The sequence below is a fragment of the Melampsora larici-populina genome (assembly GCF_000204055.1).
Source record: "Melampsora larici-populina 98AG31 unplaced genomic scaffold MELLAscaffold_37, whole genome shotgun sequence".
Lineage (NCBI taxonomy): Eukaryota > Fungi > Basidiomycota > Pucciniomycetes > Pucciniales > Melampsoraceae > Melampsora > Melampsora laricis-populina.
The window spans coordinates 712,710-729,615 of NW_006768801.1; the positions used below are offsets into that span (position 1 = coordinate 712,710).

General features: G+C 39.7%; 4 protein-coding genes across 4 annotated transcripts; 1 reads left to right on the forward strand and 3 right to left on the reverse strand.

Annotated features, from left to right (window-relative positions):
• Window positions 1-1,550: 1,550 nt before the first annotated feature.
• Window positions 1,551-3,437, forward strand: MELLADRAFT_109575 (uncharacterized protein; the record flags this gene model as incomplete). The annotated part of the gene is made up of 2 exons (XM_007413499.1): window positions 1,551-1,676; window positions 1,785-3,437. 2 exons carry the CDS (start codon window positions 1,551-1,553, stop codon window positions 3,435-3,437), a joined length of 1,779 nt encoding a protein of 592 aa, XP_007413561.1.
• A 1,116-nt stretch (window positions 3,438-4,553) lies between these two features.
• Window positions 4,554-6,236, reverse strand: MELLADRAFT_90437 (uncharacterized protein; the record flags this gene model as incomplete). Its single annotated transcript, XM_007413544.1, has 9 exons — window positions 4,554-4,822; window positions 4,898-5,023; window positions 5,098-5,129; window positions 5,221-5,319; window positions 5,394-5,445; window positions 5,525-5,606; window positions 5,705-5,830; window positions 5,907-5,950; window positions 6,044-6,236. The coding sequence occupies 9 exons, from the start codon at window positions 6,234-6,236 to the stop codon at window positions 4,554-4,556; spliced, it is 1,023 nt and encodes a 340-aa protein (XP_007413606.1).
• Window positions 6,237-9,211: 2,975 nt separating this feature from the next.
• MELLADRAFT_109577 (uncharacterized protein) lies at window positions 9,212-11,337 on the reverse strand (the record flags this gene model as incomplete). The annotated part of the gene is made up of 3 exons (XM_007413543.1): window positions 9,212-10,219; window positions 10,299-10,562; window positions 10,633-11,337. 3 exons carry the CDS (start codon window positions 11,335-11,337, stop codon window positions 9,212-9,214), a joined length of 1,977 nt encoding a protein of 658 aa, XP_007413605.1.
• An 891-nt stretch (window positions 11,338-12,228) lies between these two features.
• On the reverse strand, window positions 12,229-15,755 carry MELLADRAFT_78657 (uncharacterized protein; the record flags this gene model as incomplete). Its single annotated transcript, XM_007413542.1, has 7 exons — window positions 12,229-12,759; window positions 12,859-12,991; window positions 13,065-13,306; window positions 13,351-13,448; window positions 13,667-13,879; window positions 13,954-15,188; window positions 15,296-15,755. The coding sequence occupies 7 exons, from the start codon at window positions 15,704-15,706 to the stop codon at window positions 12,653-12,655; spliced, it is 2,439 nt and encodes an 812-aa protein (XP_007413604.1).
• Window positions 15,756-16,906: the final 1,151 nt, after the last annotated feature.

A 16,906-nucleotide genomic window follows, 5' to 3' on the forward strand; every position in this document is an offset into this window, starting at 1 on the left:
ACCTCTTTAATGCTGGCAGTGACATACAACATCACATTTTTTTTCAACAAATTAACTGCGTGTGTAACTAACCCAAACACTCATGTATCACACATCACAGTACCACATAAGAAATAACTCCCATCAAGAAAAATGTTGCACAAATATGAAATGCAGACCAGCAAACCACAATATTATAGTGAAAAGAACCCTAACTCCCTTCAACCCCATGCCACACAATCCAAACAACAACACACAGATTTGTGCAGGCTTTTGCGTCATAATCCACTATGTGATGAGCATGTCATGATGTGAGATGAAACCTTTGTTGGCAGGCTTGTGAGCAGGGCCCTGTGAGAATAAATGACACAAAACTGTCAGTACAGATTGTCAGAGTCCCCGCTGTTACAGAGGAAGCAGCCTACTTCTTTGCCGGCTTCACCGCAGTAAGCGACTTGGCAAGGATACAAGAGTTGCTTTCAGTATGTGACATGGTTGAGTGTGCAAGAGAGTACAAAGTCTAGTGAGATGAAATGTGAAGAACCCGGCAGATCAGAAATAAATGTGACTAGAATGTATGTAATGAATATACGATAGAAGATAAAGAGGTGAGCTTGCGACACAATGAGGAGAGGGGAGTTGAATGAGGACCTCATGGAGTATAAGCAACACTTTATACACACATAGAAGTAGCCAACATCCAGTTATCGACATGACTAGCTATAGAAAGTCAATCAAAGTCTTGTTGTCATCAGATTCACGCATCTGGCTTTGCAATGGTGTGATGATGCTCACATTCCTTGTCAAACAAAGGTGTAGATTTGCCAAGCATGACAGTCCTTACTGGTTTCACCTCAAAACTTGGAGGAATGGGTCTTGAAGAGGAACCTACTCATCCTTTTAGTGCAGCTCATCACAGCAGATGCGATGATTGTTAACGTTGTGGTAATCAATCAGACCAATCAAAAAAATTGAAGTTTGAGAGAAAAGAAAAGAACGAGTAAAAATTCGTACGTGGTAGAGGATACTCGCTTCTCCCTAGTAATGGATCACCAAGTCACTTCCTGCTTACATTCGTCTATCTGATTGTGAGTAGACATTACAAAGTGAGAAGCTTTTGAATTTGTGATCTCAAAGTGCCATTTAAATCACTGTCCTTTTCCGGAAAGTCGACATTTGGGATCATAAAAGCGATGAAGAAAGTATGATCTTGAACTGGTGGAAAATGTTCAGGCGCATTTGTGCATTAGCATTCTGATCGTCAAATGCGAAAAGGCAGAATGAACGTAGGACTGATAAACTAATGACCTTAAATAAAGATATAAAATGAGCTCAGCAACTTCTCATCAAAAGTCATTCTCATCAAAGGTCAAATCCCAGAAAACTTGTTGCTTGATTCGCATCTCAAGAGAACAAATCATCTAATCGAAAAAATCCAGCATCCTTTCCACTACAAACATCTGATTGCTACCATAGCACAATCTTACTCAACCAATAATCAACAGATACTCTTTCGTTCTCTTTCCATCATCAAATCACACCTACCAACTTCGTCGGAGCCTATCAACAAGATGAGTTCTGACAGTAACTCGCATACCAGCAGAGGAGAAAGTGTTGCTCCACATAGCTCATCACTCCAATCAAACAGCCCCAGTCACCAACACGTGATGAGTGATCTTCTTCCGGACTCGCCTCAGGTAAGCGCACTCCCTTACACCGTAACCCTTTTCAAGAAACAAACAGTCTGACGTTTTTCCTTTGATTCTGCATTATCTTTTGATTTCTCATTTCTTTCCATTCTACAGTCCGATCAGCTCCAAGATGTTAACATGCCCGACATACAATCAGAAAACTCTCAAGAACTCTCAATCGATTCTCTATCCTCAGTCCGCTTTTCAAGTGAAGAGAGTATCATCGAACACAGATCTGATTCACAAGACCAATCTATGGAACAACCCATGTTTCTTGCAGGCTCCCATGCTCTTAACGAATGTAAATGTTTTGATCCTGTAAGCCCCATCGAATATGAATCCGAAAGTGATTCTCGACCTCAATCTGTCGATCTAGAAAACATGATTCTATTCAGGGACGAGGCATCACCAGGTTTCCTAGATGAACTAAGCCAAGGAATAAGTGACAGTTCCGATTTCGAGCCGGCACGCCCTCTGAGAAGAGTTGAGTTAGGACATGACCCGGAGCTTAATTTGGCTGACCCAACCTTGTTGACTCCGAGGAGACTCTGGAGATATATCCATGGTGAAGTGGATGCGTTGGGTAATCCTAGAAGTCCTACTTCTATAGAACTACATAAAATTCGACAAATCACTCCAGATCCACTTTCAAGTGACAGTTCAACTAGCTCTGAAGAAGAAGAACGATCAATACGAGAACTACTTATCCCGGCTGACCGTTCTCTCAACCGTTCCAGCTCTATTGATACTGAAGGCTCGCTCGAATACCTACCCGCGATCGAATCTGGATCTGATCATCAAAATCAAAGCATTCAATCTCGTCCACCTACTCCTGGACCTGGATGGTCTGACGGAATCGAGGTAGGACAAATGTTTGATTCTCGTGGATCACCACTCACAAGCGATTCTTCTGACGGTGAAGAACTTTCATCAACCCAAGATCGTAGCGCTCTTCATCACTATGCCAGGCTGGTCGAGCGACAGCCAACACCAGGCCCGTCGCATCAACAAAGTCCAAATTCCGGGAACCCTCATTCATTGAGTCCAGAGACTTTGAGACTTTGGCGATTAGGTTTTGTAGATGCAAGAGGAAGAAGATCACCTCATTCTATGAGACACTCCTCTCCTTGTTTAGGTCCGAGCTCAAGAAATGTGTCAGTAGGAGATTCAGATATCGCCACAAATTCGCCAAGAGACGAGGTCAGTGGTTTGACTCAGAACCTTGAAACTGTGAGCGCATTAAAACCTAAAGGCAAGAAAAGAAAAAATCAAGCCACCGACTCACCTCTACCCCCGAAGAAGAAGACCAAACCCGTCAAGAAATCTACACCATCAAAGAAGAGAGAAGAACCTCAAGCTCAACTTACTGATGTTTCTTGCACCATAATTTCCCCTGCTATGCCTCCAACTCCGACCCAACCTCAAGCTCAACCTATTCCTTCTTCTCAAACCAGAAGCTCGCCTGCTTTACCAACCACTCCGCCAAAACCTCAAGACCAACCTTCTGGTGTTTCTCGTGCCGGATCTCAGCCTGCCCGGCCTGAGACTCTACCAGAACCTCAAGCGAAGGGAGAATCAAGTCCACCTCAAATCCAAGCACAAGCTGAAACTCAAATGGAAGGTCAAGCTCAAAGGCCTGTAAGAGCTTTGAGACCTAGAAGATTAGATGGAAGAGCTGCTACTGATTTAAGAGCAAGATCTTTCGAAGTAGGAATTGATTCAAATCAAAATAAGAAAAAGAGAGGAGTTAAAAAGACTCAAAAATAAATGAAGAAGAACCAAAGCAAGAAATTCAGAATGGTGCTGAAACAAGTTCTTCAAGAAATTTAAATGCTGCAGAGAATCCAGGAGTAGTTGATGATCAAGCGCAGGAATAAGTAGTGGAGAACCCCCAAGCAGAGGTAAAAGTCACGGAACCTCCTCGTCTCAGAAAATCAATCCTAAGAATTCGTTCACCTAGTAATCCAGTTAATAGAGTTTAACGATCAGTCCATTATTTTTTCATTTGATCCAGTTTCAAAATTAAAGCAAAGTCACAAGAAATAGATTGATAATCATTTTGTAAATAGATCTTTAGTACTGATACCTTTCTTTGTACATAGAATTTTTTATAATCGTTTTTTTAGAAATTTAATTTGTTTTTCAAATAATCGTCAGATAAAAGTTGATTCGATCAACTAGACCATTTTATCAAGACCGCGTAAGAGGCTGATTTGTTTTTGGTCCGAGCCTTTGAGCTTATCATAATCGCAGCCATTCCCAAGTGACAGAGTCGAGAGGTCATCGTTCCTCAACGGACTTTTTGACCAACTTCCGTTTCGTTAGAAGCCCCCGTACCATCTTTCAACGATAATGTTACTACACGGCGTCCATCAAATGAATTGACATCGAAAGCGAGCTTGAATTATTTGTCAGGAGCTTCCTCTCGATCTTAGATGGTGACCTTGAATGCTCACTTGAGGGATCATACAAGCGTGATGATGAATGAAAATTGTTAAACAATTTATGGATTAGTGAGTATCAGAAAGCTTTGAGTGGATTTTAAAGGTTTTTCATTGGTGATGTTTGGATGGACTGCACTTGTGGAATGAGAGAAGTTTTACTCTTGTTTTTTTCCTTCATGGAATGATAGTGAGTGCAGACTTTGATCATACAAAATGACATGTACTTTTAAGCCCACTTCTCGTTTTGATCGATCAGAAACAAAGGAAGTCCTTCATCAGGAGAGGATCAAATGACTGTGAATAGATTCAAAACTCTATTCAAAAATTCGAAGTGGTTGACTCAAGTATCTTGAGTACTTTGATATATTTCAATTGATACAAAAATCATAGATGATAGAAAAGTATGATCACTATAAAGATACTAGTTTACAAGAGTTGTTCAAAGGTAATTCTTAGATTGAAATTCATTCTTCCACCAATCTTCAAAAGAGACAGTTGAAACATCTATACCAAGTGTTTCAATAGACTTGGTGCTTAACCGACAATCTCTAGGTCTAATAGTTTCACCAGCTTTTGGACCTTCACTTACTCTGACCAAATTATCAATAGGTAGGTTTAATAAGTTGGCAAAAACCACTGCTATTGAATACTTTGTGTACATTTTCTGTGAAGAGAAATGTAGGATCGGAGGATAAGGTTTTTGAAAACCTGTAAATCATGATTCGAATACAATTATTAGAGTGATACAATTGATTGAGGATTCTAAAAGGTGAAATGACTTACTTGCAAGTTGACTGATCACCTTTGCTACATCGTCTACTAAAGTTGGATATCTAGTTGCCCAATCATCCATTTTTATCGAATAACCTTGCGATGATTTCTTTACACCATCGATCAAGATATTGATAGCTGGGATCAGAAAAGCCAATCATTTCAATCTTTGGTTTATCATTTCATTTCTTTGGTTTGAATTGAAAACTGACCAGATTCGTCGTTTCTTTCAGCTTTACCATAACTATCCAAAAGCGAAAAGCATCGTTAGTTTTTTTTCAAGTTTCAGTCAGTCGTATAGCTTCGAAGTTGAACTGCTTTGTGAAAGAGCTCACAGGACTGGTACTCTAAGTGAAAGGACTTGACCCTTTTCACCCGAATCAAGAATGGCTTTCTCACCAGCTAACTTGGTCTCACCATATAAATTAGTGGGACTGTTTGGTGAACAAGCAATAGACATCAGTTTGGAGTGAAAGTTTGTAAAGCAGAACAACAATTTATAGCATACTTTGGTTTATCATTGACATCATATCCTCCTTCTGGTGCGTTACCATCAAATACTATTTCCAGAAATAATTGAAGAAGATCAGATATTTGAATTTTGATTGATAGATTGTCTTGAGAGTTGAGTTTACTGACCATAATCTGTGCATATATAGATGAGACGAAATGAATACCGCTTGGAAAGTTCGGCTAGATGTTTGGAAATGTCCACATTAAGCTAGAATCCAAAGATGACGTACCTCGAGTCAGTTTACTACTGGTTCGACTAAAGTGATGAATCATGAAATGTAAAAGACAAGTAAAAAACCACTCAACTTGCTTAGTTCCTTCTGGATCTTTTTCAGCTACATCTGGTCTTCTCTCTGCTGCGCAATGCACAAGTAGGTTCGGTTTAAAGTTTTTGATCAATTCTTCTATTGCTGTTGTATCTCGTAAATCGATCTATAAGAACTCCAAATTATCGTCAGATAATTTCAGGTATAAAATTTCTATCAAGGTAGGAATCCAGTAAACATACCTTTTCGAGTTCGTCTGTGGCCCTGCTGAAAGCCAGGCCTTTGACTGATTTGATTGAATAACTGAACTACTCAGTATCTGCCTTACGAAACACATTGACTCGAGGGACGTTTGATTCGAGCGATCATGTGTACCAACCTATATGACCTTGCTTTTTCAAATGTGCAACCACCGCTCTACCGAGAAGTCCTGGATGACGAAATGAGAGATACAAACAATTCCGTTCTCTGATCGATTGATATCTGACTTCCGTAGGTGGATTCGCGTGATATGGTGTAGGAATCTTACCTGAACCTCCGGTAACGGTGATCTTGATAGGTTCTGTAGCCATCAGATCAATCGAGTCGATTAGAGAACTTGGTAAAATGTGGAACTGGGGAAACTGGATGAACCTGAAACGAGATACTGTACAGTTCAGTACAGTTTCTCTACAACATCTCTCGCCGTCTAACACCCCGAACAACCTAACCTCAGCCCCCTCAGGATCGACGTTATTCATACCTCGCAGTGATTTAAGTATGCAGAGTCCAGGCAGTACATAGAAAAATTCTATGAGTATGATATTGCTGTCTGATTCCTGGATTGGTCAACAACATCGGCTAGAACCTTTGATCGCCTGTCACCGTCTTCTGACCCCAGCAAAGTTTCACGGCAAAAGCGAGGTACTCTGTTGAATTTAATCATCTTGACTCTTCACTGCACAAACCGACGTTGAGATGCTCAATGGCATGCCCAATCCGATTGTTGACGGTCAAGCTAAAAATTTTGTGACCACGATCAAGATATTTGCCAACTGACGCAGAAAATCCGCTGCTTCATGGAATCCGAGAGCCCCACTTGGATTCTAAATAGATTTTTCTGTTCACTCTAAAGTCATTGATTACTCTTGTTATCGACTAAATGGCCGTTTTTGCAAGGTTTACCAGTCCTTTTAAATGTATCGTTTAGTGAGTGTTATATGCAATTATGCCGAAAAGCACTAAAAAAAATTGTGCGGCGAGCCGTGAGTTCTGCACAGCACCTACAAAGCCCTCTCTGCGCGGCCATGTCCGCGCCCTCGCAGAGGGGCTTATAAATGACCCCGGAGAGCTCTTATTGAGGTGCATGATGTAAAAATTTTTCCTACACTACACACACTTCACCACAGTTTACATTCATAAAAACTTGACCAAATCCTTTACTCCTCCCTCAATAATGCCTAGCCAGGAGCCAAGCGCTTTGTCAACTGTGAAATTCATACCTACAAAATTGTGAAGAGTTTTCAAGGCGGTGTAGATGCTGTGGAATACACAGCAATACACAGCAAACATGAGAAAATAAAACCTTTTACATCCCACACCTCTACAGGAGCTCTCCAGGTTCCTGCTTATGAAAAATTCTAGAATTTTGGCGTGAGCACTACACTTCTTAAGTGTCCTTAAGTAGTTTTTTGAAATTTCACACTTCCCTCACAAACAGACCTCACCTGACTCTGCAGGACAGGTTGTTCTGATAGAAATCCTACATAATCTTGTAGCCTAGCATCATGGCCAGTCTGAACGGTGTGGCCAAAAAAGGTGTTTGATGATTCTTACAACACACCTGTATTGTTGATTCAAAAATTGGGTACAGTGCCAATTCACGCTGTACGCCCCTTTACAAGTGAGACATAAGGCTCAAGAACTCCCTCAAGAACAGTATGGTGGGGTATTTTTTATCTTGTGATAACAAGAGATACACATGTAGAAGATGATCATGAACATCAGGTTGTGGGCGTGCTGATAATTTTGTAGGCGCACCGAGGCCCGTGTTTTTGTGATTTTTTGCGCCAAGGCGCCACTTGGCATGCCGGGCGCGTTTTCTTACAAAAAAAATTGCCAACAACCACAATGTTGTTTATACATTGTCATTTATTCTATGTTTGTATTGCTAGAGCTGTCTACCACCACCAACTTACCTTTTGGAGGTGAGAAAAGCTTAAAAGAGCTGTCTTCAAAGCTCACAGCAAGGATCCAAGTCTCCAATATTGGTGACAGGACATAGAACTTCAAAGATATGGTGTGTTTTGTGAAAGGCGTGCCGACCCCAATTTTGCCGATTTCTTTGACGCCGCGGCGCGCCCTTAAAAAGGCGCGCCAAAGCGCGTTTTTTGCGCCGCGCCCACAACCTGACATGAACAACTTTCCCTGCGGAGTCAGGTGAACTTTGTTTGTGAGGGAAGCATGAGATTCCAAAAAACGACTTAAGGACACTTAAGGAGTGTAGTGCTCATGCCAAAATTCCACAATTAGTCATAAGCCCCTCTGCAAGGGCGCGGACACGGCCGTCCCAAGAGGGCTTTGTTAAGCTAACCCACCGTGAGGCAATACCGGGGCAATGGCTTGTGCAACATCTTAGCCGCTCTCCATCCCCACCTACAGTTGCCGCTCAATATAAGCACACATTGAGTAACCATATTTTGCTATAGGAATCAAATTTTGGTGAAACAAAAATGAAAATATGCAGTACGCTCTGTTCGAAATGTTGCATCGCGCTTTGTAAGCATCAAATTTGGTGCATTTTTAATGATGCTTGCAGTGCGTGGCGACTGTAGTTGACTTTTTAATTGGGAGCTGTCAACAAATGTCAACTTGATACATAAAGTTACTGCCAAAAAGTAACTGGGTCCACTGGGTTTTCTTGAAACCAGGTCAGGTTTGAGTGGGGCAATTGTCTGCAGTGCAGCAGACAATTCTGATCTTCAGATTCCGCAACGCTCTGCAACGCGTATTTTTTTGTTGCGCAGCCGGTGCTCGTTGCTGCAGCGCAACCAGTCCAGCATTGGTTCAATTTGATTACACCTAGGTATATGATTTTCAAGTTGTGATGGTTGCAAAACTAAAGCATTCAATGATAAAATCCATCAAATTGTGCAGGCTCAAAACAAGTGGGAGGAAGTCAAGTTTGTCAAATTGGAGGAAATGTAGGGTTGTTTGTTGGTTTATAAAGATCAATCCAGCTAACAAAATCTAACAGAGAATCCAAAGTCGATCATTACTCTCAACTTTCAGCAAGACTTTGGTATAAGATTGATTATTGGGTCTCCTGATGCATTACAAGTTAATTTTTTTTGAAAAATAAAAACAGATTTGTATTAAAGTAGTTTAAGAATATGCTTTTCCATGCAAAACTTACAAGATTAAATGTATACAAGAGTCAAAACGAAATCAAGAATCAAGAAAAATTATAAAGAAAAATCTATCGTTGAGAGGTACATAGGTATAAAAAAGATGAATGGAATTTATGAATTTTCAATCAGAATGAAAAAACCAAAGAGTCTTTCCAAAATCAAATGCTAAAACCAGATCCAACCGTAAAATCACTAACAGTCATCACACTACTTCTACTTTGATCACGATCCGATAAATTAAATTGATCTGAACTCGAATGAATTTCTTGACTACCAGCACTTGCAATAGTTGATAACTTTCTTACAAGTCTACCATCATTCATTCTAATAAAGACAGCTTGATCGTCTTGTCCGATCGTCTTTGAAGGTTTGAGTGATAGATCATTTTCGACGTCTAGATCAGGACTAGAAGAGTAAGATCCAGATGAAATACTTGAAGCTGTTCTAGGTGTTCCGATTTGATGTTCTTCATTTTCATTCGATTCATTTCTTATCATGACGGATGGTGTCATTTGAAAACACGAACCAGATAGATCATCTCCTTTAACTTTTCGACGCCAATGAAGTGATTTGACAAACGATTTAAACTTCGTTTGTTCTTCCTTGGCAGTTAAAGTACTCGTTGGGTTTTCTTCTGGATTCGCATAATCATATGTCACCCTCATGGAAAAAGATGGACTTAAGTTGGTCGTAGGATGATGAAAGATTGATCGACGTGCAGGTGAATCATGTCGGATCGAAAGCTCTTCGTAATCAGGTATTTCGTTCTCATCTTCTGGATTGGTTGGCCAAGGTATATAAATCTCAGCGTGTTCGACAATGGATCCATCGCTATTGACTGCATTACCCCATGTATTGTGTCTATGATCATTCCAAGCTCGCATATTCTTGATTCCATGTGTACCACCCATTACATCTTGAATTTGATTATAGGCCTTCTCCTCCTCACGTTGTGGCATATGAGGTAATTGATCGGATCCAAGGAATTCAGTCACTTTAAGATTCGATCCAAGGGCTTCTGCGTCATCTCCAGCATTCAACGCAACGATGACTGTTTGATGTTCATTCAAAATCTGTTGGACCTCCTTTGAAGATAAAGTAGGCTCGACAATCGCCGTTGTCGATAAGACCTTCTTAAACTTCCCTAGAACCACGAGCCATAAGATCTAAAAAAAAGTTTACATCGATTAACAACCTCGATTCAGAAACGCATATCGCATAAAAAGAAAGATCATCAAGACTTACCGAAACGATAATGGTAATCAGAACCCGAACACTGCTAGCAAGCACCCATGGTTGAAACTCTGTAGTGATAACAGAATCTGTACTCTTACACTCAGGGTCGGTGTCGCTCCAAGTGAAGTCGAAGCCCCAATTACATCGGACGGAGGTTTCTTGCTTGAGAATAAGAACCAAGATTAAACTATTTAAGGCCATAGCAATGTTGGCCACACTACTAACAGCGCTGAAAATAAGTAAGAAATCAGAAAAAGCACTAGCTCTTCTAGCCTATAGAATAAAAAAACAAGAAAATCAGAAACTCGAAGCAATATATAGACTGTTGAAGGTAAAGGCTTACCATTCTAGCCCAAACCAATACACCAAAGCCAGTTAAGATTCCAAAAGAGTAAACTCCAAGCTGAGACCAAAGGATTTGAGTTTTAAGATAAATGTTATCTTGATTGTGATCCAACTTTAAACCCAATAAACTAATGACCACTTTAACCAACATCCAAACTTGCCCGCCGCATATGGCCAAAGTTATCAATCCAACCAAAATCGAATATTTCTTAAGCATTGATCTTCTTTTTGAATTCCGATGTCGATGTAATTCATTCATTACAATTCCTACATCTTTTCCTTGAAGTCCTAATTTCGAACTAATCCTAATCAATTGATGTCCAAATGGACCAGTACTCAAACCCTTGTTTCTTTCGTCATCAAAGTTTAACAATGGTCCGGTTTCCCGACGTACTCGAAGTGGTAATGTGATAGCTTCATTCAATACCTTGTATGGTTTTTCAGGTGATAAGAAACCCGACGATGGTTTCTTTCTAGGTGAATTGTATAATGAGATATCCTCTAGGGTGAGATCATGATCGAAACCCGAAGTTTCGGCCCATTCAGCTGATTCAGATCTTTCACTTTGAGGAGAAGTGGGAGGAGAATGAAGGAGGATTCGTGGTGTAGTTACTGGACTTGGAGTTCTAGAAATCGAACGATGAAAGTGATGAGGATTAATTTCGAAAGTTTGGTTGTAATCATCAGAAGCTGAGAAAGCCATTTGATTTTTGCTTAAAAGTCTATTAAGTAAAGGTTTGTGATATAGAGAGTTGAAGACAGATATGAGAATAGAACAGATTGAGGAAGTGATGAGGAAGGATTTCTAGAAGACAAAGAGTTCGAGCTTAAACACAAAGAAATATAGTGCTGAGAACAGCCATCGCAATGAGATGAAGAAATGGCAAACTTGAAAACTAGCTCATATTAAAATCAATGTCTACCTTTTCTTTTCAGCTAAAGCCCTGATATCCATCTCGGCTGAGAGTGACTTGATGTTCTATTGTAATCTATCATGAAACGCTTTCCTCAGTAAGCCTTTTACTAGAGTATACTGATAGTGGCCTAGGAGAGCTTTACGATTCGGACAAATGATGGCAACGCAACCTAAGGCGAATGTTCGACAATGTTTTGTCGTCCCTATTGAAAGATATAACGGTAGTGAAAGTATCACCATAATTAATCGTTGACTATACTTGGCTAGCATCATCGTATGGACTCAAAATTGCGGAAGTTCTCTTTAGAGGCTGCAAGAAATAAAATTTGATCTTTAGCCAAGAGATCATAAACTTGGCAATAGCATTGAAACAAAGTCATGATTAGGCTGCCCATGAACCCGCCACTTCTAAAATACATCGCGTCTCTAGCCAAACTCACATTTCACAAAGCTTAGAAACCGTTCTACGAGTCAATTTGCTCAAGTTTGTAGGCGAGTCAATTTCGTGTTCCTTCAAACTTTCACTCACTCTCATTATCTTACCCCGGTACAATAGGACTTCGTTAAGCTTAATTTCACCCTATGATCCATGACAAAGAAACCATTCAAGATATATCTGTTTTTTTCATTTGATATATATTAATAAAACATACAAAAAAGCAAGTCATAAAAAAAGATAACATGTATCAACCAGGTGAAAAAAACACCTTTACAAAACAAACCCAAAAACAGTAATCTTGTAATACCAAATCAACAAAAGAATGTCCCAAAATCATATAAAAAAACTATAAATTTAAAAGAGAGTCCTTTAACAACAACAAACAACAAACAAATAACAAAAAACTTGATAAATCAATTTTGAACGAAACAAAAAATATTCAAAAAAAAAACATTTTTTTCTAATTCAAACTATCAAAAATAATAATCCAACAATAAAACATTGCAATAACCTCTATAATCATCACACCATACTTCTGTCTGTTCAAACCCTTTACTTTTATTTTCAAATACATCAACTTTGCAAAAATACAAACCAACCTTGCTCCTTCCCCCCACTCCCCCCCAAATAGAGAGCACAAAACTTAACCTCACCAATCGATTTTCATAAAGCTTTAACTAATGTAAACCTAACTGTATGAGTATCACTTCTTCTTGGAAACAAACCAGTTGGATCATTCAACAATTCTTTAATGAATTCCAATGATTTACCTAACCCATCGATCCCAATCGAATCAAATTTCCAATCAATTAGAAAAAATAATCATTTCTCAAACCTGATGAACAAATCTGGGAAATGAAAAGACTAACCTGCCATAGGTAATGAACGAGATCCTTGAAGTCTTACTAAGATCCTTTTAACTTCATCTCTTAATGTACCACTTAACCCAATCTCTCCTAAAGCTTCATAAAACCCAATCAACCTACACTGAGTTCTCAAAGCCTATTCCCCGCCCCCCGAAAAAAAAAACAATCAATTCGAATCCTACTCAAGAAAAAAAAATCTCAAAACTTACAACAGTAAGAGTAAAATTCAGTGAAGAATTAGAAGATAATAAACTACCGAAATCAACTGATGGAAAATCTAAATCAAGTTTATTGAACCAATCAATTAAAACCCTCGCAGATCGACTACAGATCTGTAAACTCAAATCATTTAGATCAATCGATTTTACAAATTCTTCATTTAATTCAATGATTGATGAATGAGCTGTTGCATGCGCTGTTAAAACTGAGAGGTATTGTATTCCCATCAGTTCTTCGAAGATGTATATAAACTATTTCTTAGAAAAATGAACTTACGACATATGTTCAGTTTCGGTTGAAATGGGTCTCTGAATGGAGCTGGAATCGATTCGAAAAAATCTCCGATTAACTTATTCAGCCTTTGCCTTTCAATCCTATTCCATGCACAAATACAAACGTTAGTACATTCTATAACTTGGACTGACTTTCTGCAATTCAAAAGGGTTAACTCAACTCCGAATCATCATCACTTTGACAAGGATGACATTTTCGATATCCAAAGCTAGTCACTTTTCCTAACAAACAACTAGCTAAACCCATTCGAAAAGAAAAAAGATATGAGGTATCAGCAACTAACTAGCCTCCTCCATACCGGAAAAAAAGAAACCAACCTTTGATTAATAGTTGAAGTACAGCACCGTTTCCATCGGTTTGATGATCAATAAAGAATCGATCGTATCTCAAGAATTGTGGTTGAGAGCCCATCAAACTTAATGTACAATCATCTTCTCTAATCGTCTTAGCAAATCCACCAGCTCCAGCGCAAACTCTTTCACAGCAATACAGATACCACCACATCAATTTCCTATGAAACACATTTCCCAAAAGTTATCAGTATGAAGGAACCATATCGAAAGTGAAAGTGGGAAAAAATCCAACCTTTGATTTGGATCATGATCACTTAATCCTTTAATCCCATCATCCCAAAGTAAAGCAATCCCAGAATCAAGATCGGGTTCTTGATCTTCTTCTTCATTAATCCCAAGTAAACAACAGATCCTAATCGAAAACCCTAACCATTTCCAAATCAATAAAGGTCTTCCTAGATTACTAAAGTATTGACTTAACATCATACTCGCTTCTGATAATTCTAACAATCGATCTGGATCTTTGATTTCAGATAATCGTATCGAAAGTAATCGACCTGCCCATTCTGCATGATATTGGGCTGGTGTTTCGGTTGGATACCAATAGGGATGTATATTACTAAATTCATCTGGATGATATGAAAGAAGGTAATGAGATCCTAGAGCTGAAAGTGCATGTAAGAGACCGATTTCAGGGAATCTTGAGTTGTGGGCTGATAAATCTAATCGGCTTAGGACCGATCCTGGATTGATCAATGAGAACGGGGAGAGGGGTCGGGAGAAGACAGTTCGAAGAAGAAGTTTTAGGATCCGACGATAGGGTAGATGTTGTGGCCAGCTTTGTTCTAGTAACTCTGTGGGCTGTTGAATAGGAAGTGGTGGTGGAGAGCCGACAGGATCGTTGGAATAAGACGAACAGGGTGAGGATGTCAGCGAAGGCCATGAGATTGGGTATTGATGGTTCATGGGATTCTGTGAAGTCGGGAATTGTGAGTAGGCGAGAGCTAGCTCAAGTGGAACGGAGCCGAGGTACTGATCGGGAGTATGGTTGACTAGTAATGGAGTACTCATTTCATTCAAATCGTATATTTCAGAACCGAGTGTCACTGGAAAATGAGCATCAGAACTACCAATGAAGCCTTGGGAAGGGAATTCGATCGAGCTAGTAGATTGAAATTGAGGATATGACTCCGTTGTGTTTGGTGGAGTTGGAATAGAATGTCCTAAAGGGATCGGAGTGGTAAATTGAGATGTAAGGAATTGATCATGATGAGTTTGTGACCATTGGCCATTGGTTCGATTTTCTTCTTCTTCCTTGGCTGCCAAACGAAGTTGAGATAGTTTCTTTTGAAGTGAATCTAATTTCTGTTCTAATTCGATCACTTTTTTACGTTCTTGTGCATCAGAAGTTGGTTTGACGACAGATTCGAGCCATTTAGGTGGTCGATCATATTTACATTGTGATTCTTGATCAGGTCCAAGTCTTTTACAAGAAGTACATGAAGGCTTCAAAGCGTCACATTTTGTCTAAGATTGAAATAATGGTCACATTGTTAGATTGGAAAGCGATCTTCAAATAGGAAAAGAGTATAGCATATAGCCAGCTAAGATTGAGATGGTTTTTGAAAACTTACTTTTCGAGCTCTACAACTCAAACAAGCCTTGTTCCGATGAAGTACGTTTGACTTTCGGTTGTTTTGATTGAGCAATTGATTGAAAGTAGAGTGTTTACGATTCGGAGGATTTGACGAATTGGTTTTGATTGGAGGTTTTGAAGTTGAAAGATGATTCGAATCAATCAAGAATGGTTGATGATCGCTGTGAATGTGGGTAGTAGGCGTTGGATATTGTTGAATTGAGAGAGCATTGAATGAAGATGGATTGTGAAACTGATGATGATGATGATATTTAGGAATGAATGAATTTAAATCTTGATGATATGAGTTTGAGATGATTTGATGATGATGATTGGTGTGATCGATTTGATGATGATGATGAGTATCATTGATAAGATTGTTATTATTATTATTTTGAGTAGTGAACATGTTGAGGAATGAAGTTGAGGATGAATGGTTTTTAAGAAAGTTGATGATGAGTTAGAGTAGTATGAGAAGTTAAGGTAAATTACATTTTTGACTTTCTTTCTTTCATTCTTTGATTTCTTTTCTTTTTCTTTTTCTTTTGATGATGTTCTTTTCGTTTCTCGGTTTTTGTAACTTTCTCAATAATCTGGGTACAATGTATGAGTTTAAGGTATAGCAGTATATTCAAAGTTTCTCAATCGGATTCAGTCAATAAAAACCTTTACTTCCTACTGACTGACTTAAATTGTTACTTTATCACTTTTGCTGACTTCAACCAATCAAGCTCTTCACTTTAAAACTCAAGTTATCAATTCTATCTAAAAGCACTTTATCCTAACTTGAACTTGAAACTAGAACTCTGTAACGGAGATCGATTAGCCGAGCTTCGAAGCCGAGAATGTCTTTCTTGCATCACCGGGATATCCAATTTCTGTGGCTTACGACCTCCACCATTCACAGCTTGGTAGGGTAAATGGAGATTGAGACTTTGAGATTTCTGATGAACTGTTCTTCCAGCTCACTTTCATCAGAATTCAAAAAAATTAATCGAAGGAAGGTAGATGATTTCTTCGGTTGCTTACCTTTTTATCGCTTATTTTGAGATGATGACTTCAACTTGCAAGGCCAAAGTTAGACCTAAGGATGTACAATGTAGGCAGTCAAGAAGAAAGCAGATGTTTCGCTCTTCTTCCTTGCTGTTTTGCTTGTTGACTAGGCCTTCGCCCCGGCCCCTCCCCGGCCCTTCTCGGTTCTCCCGAAGCCCGCCCCCGAAATTCCCCGGTGAAAAGGTTTGCAAAAACTGGTCCCGGCTCCCGAGCTCGCAAGTGCGGGAGTCGGGGATCCCCGGCAAATCCGGGGGCGCAGCGTAGATTTAGCTGTGCAGGCCTTGCTTTTAGCGCGTTTTAGCCCCTCCAGCTTCCCCGAGGCCCGCCCCCGCAAGCTCCCCGCCGATCGTTCCTTTCCAGCACTGATCCCGGCTCCCGACCCCGCGGGGACGGGAGCCGGGGAGTCCCCGGAACTGCGGGGCCGGGGCGAAGGCCTATTGTTGACTGTTTCTGACTTGTTTCAAAAAAGAAACAGTGTTTGGCAAAAGATAGTTTACTGGGGGAGAATTGATCCTGGTCTGCTGTGAAAGATACTTGTTAGCATTTCCCAGCTTGA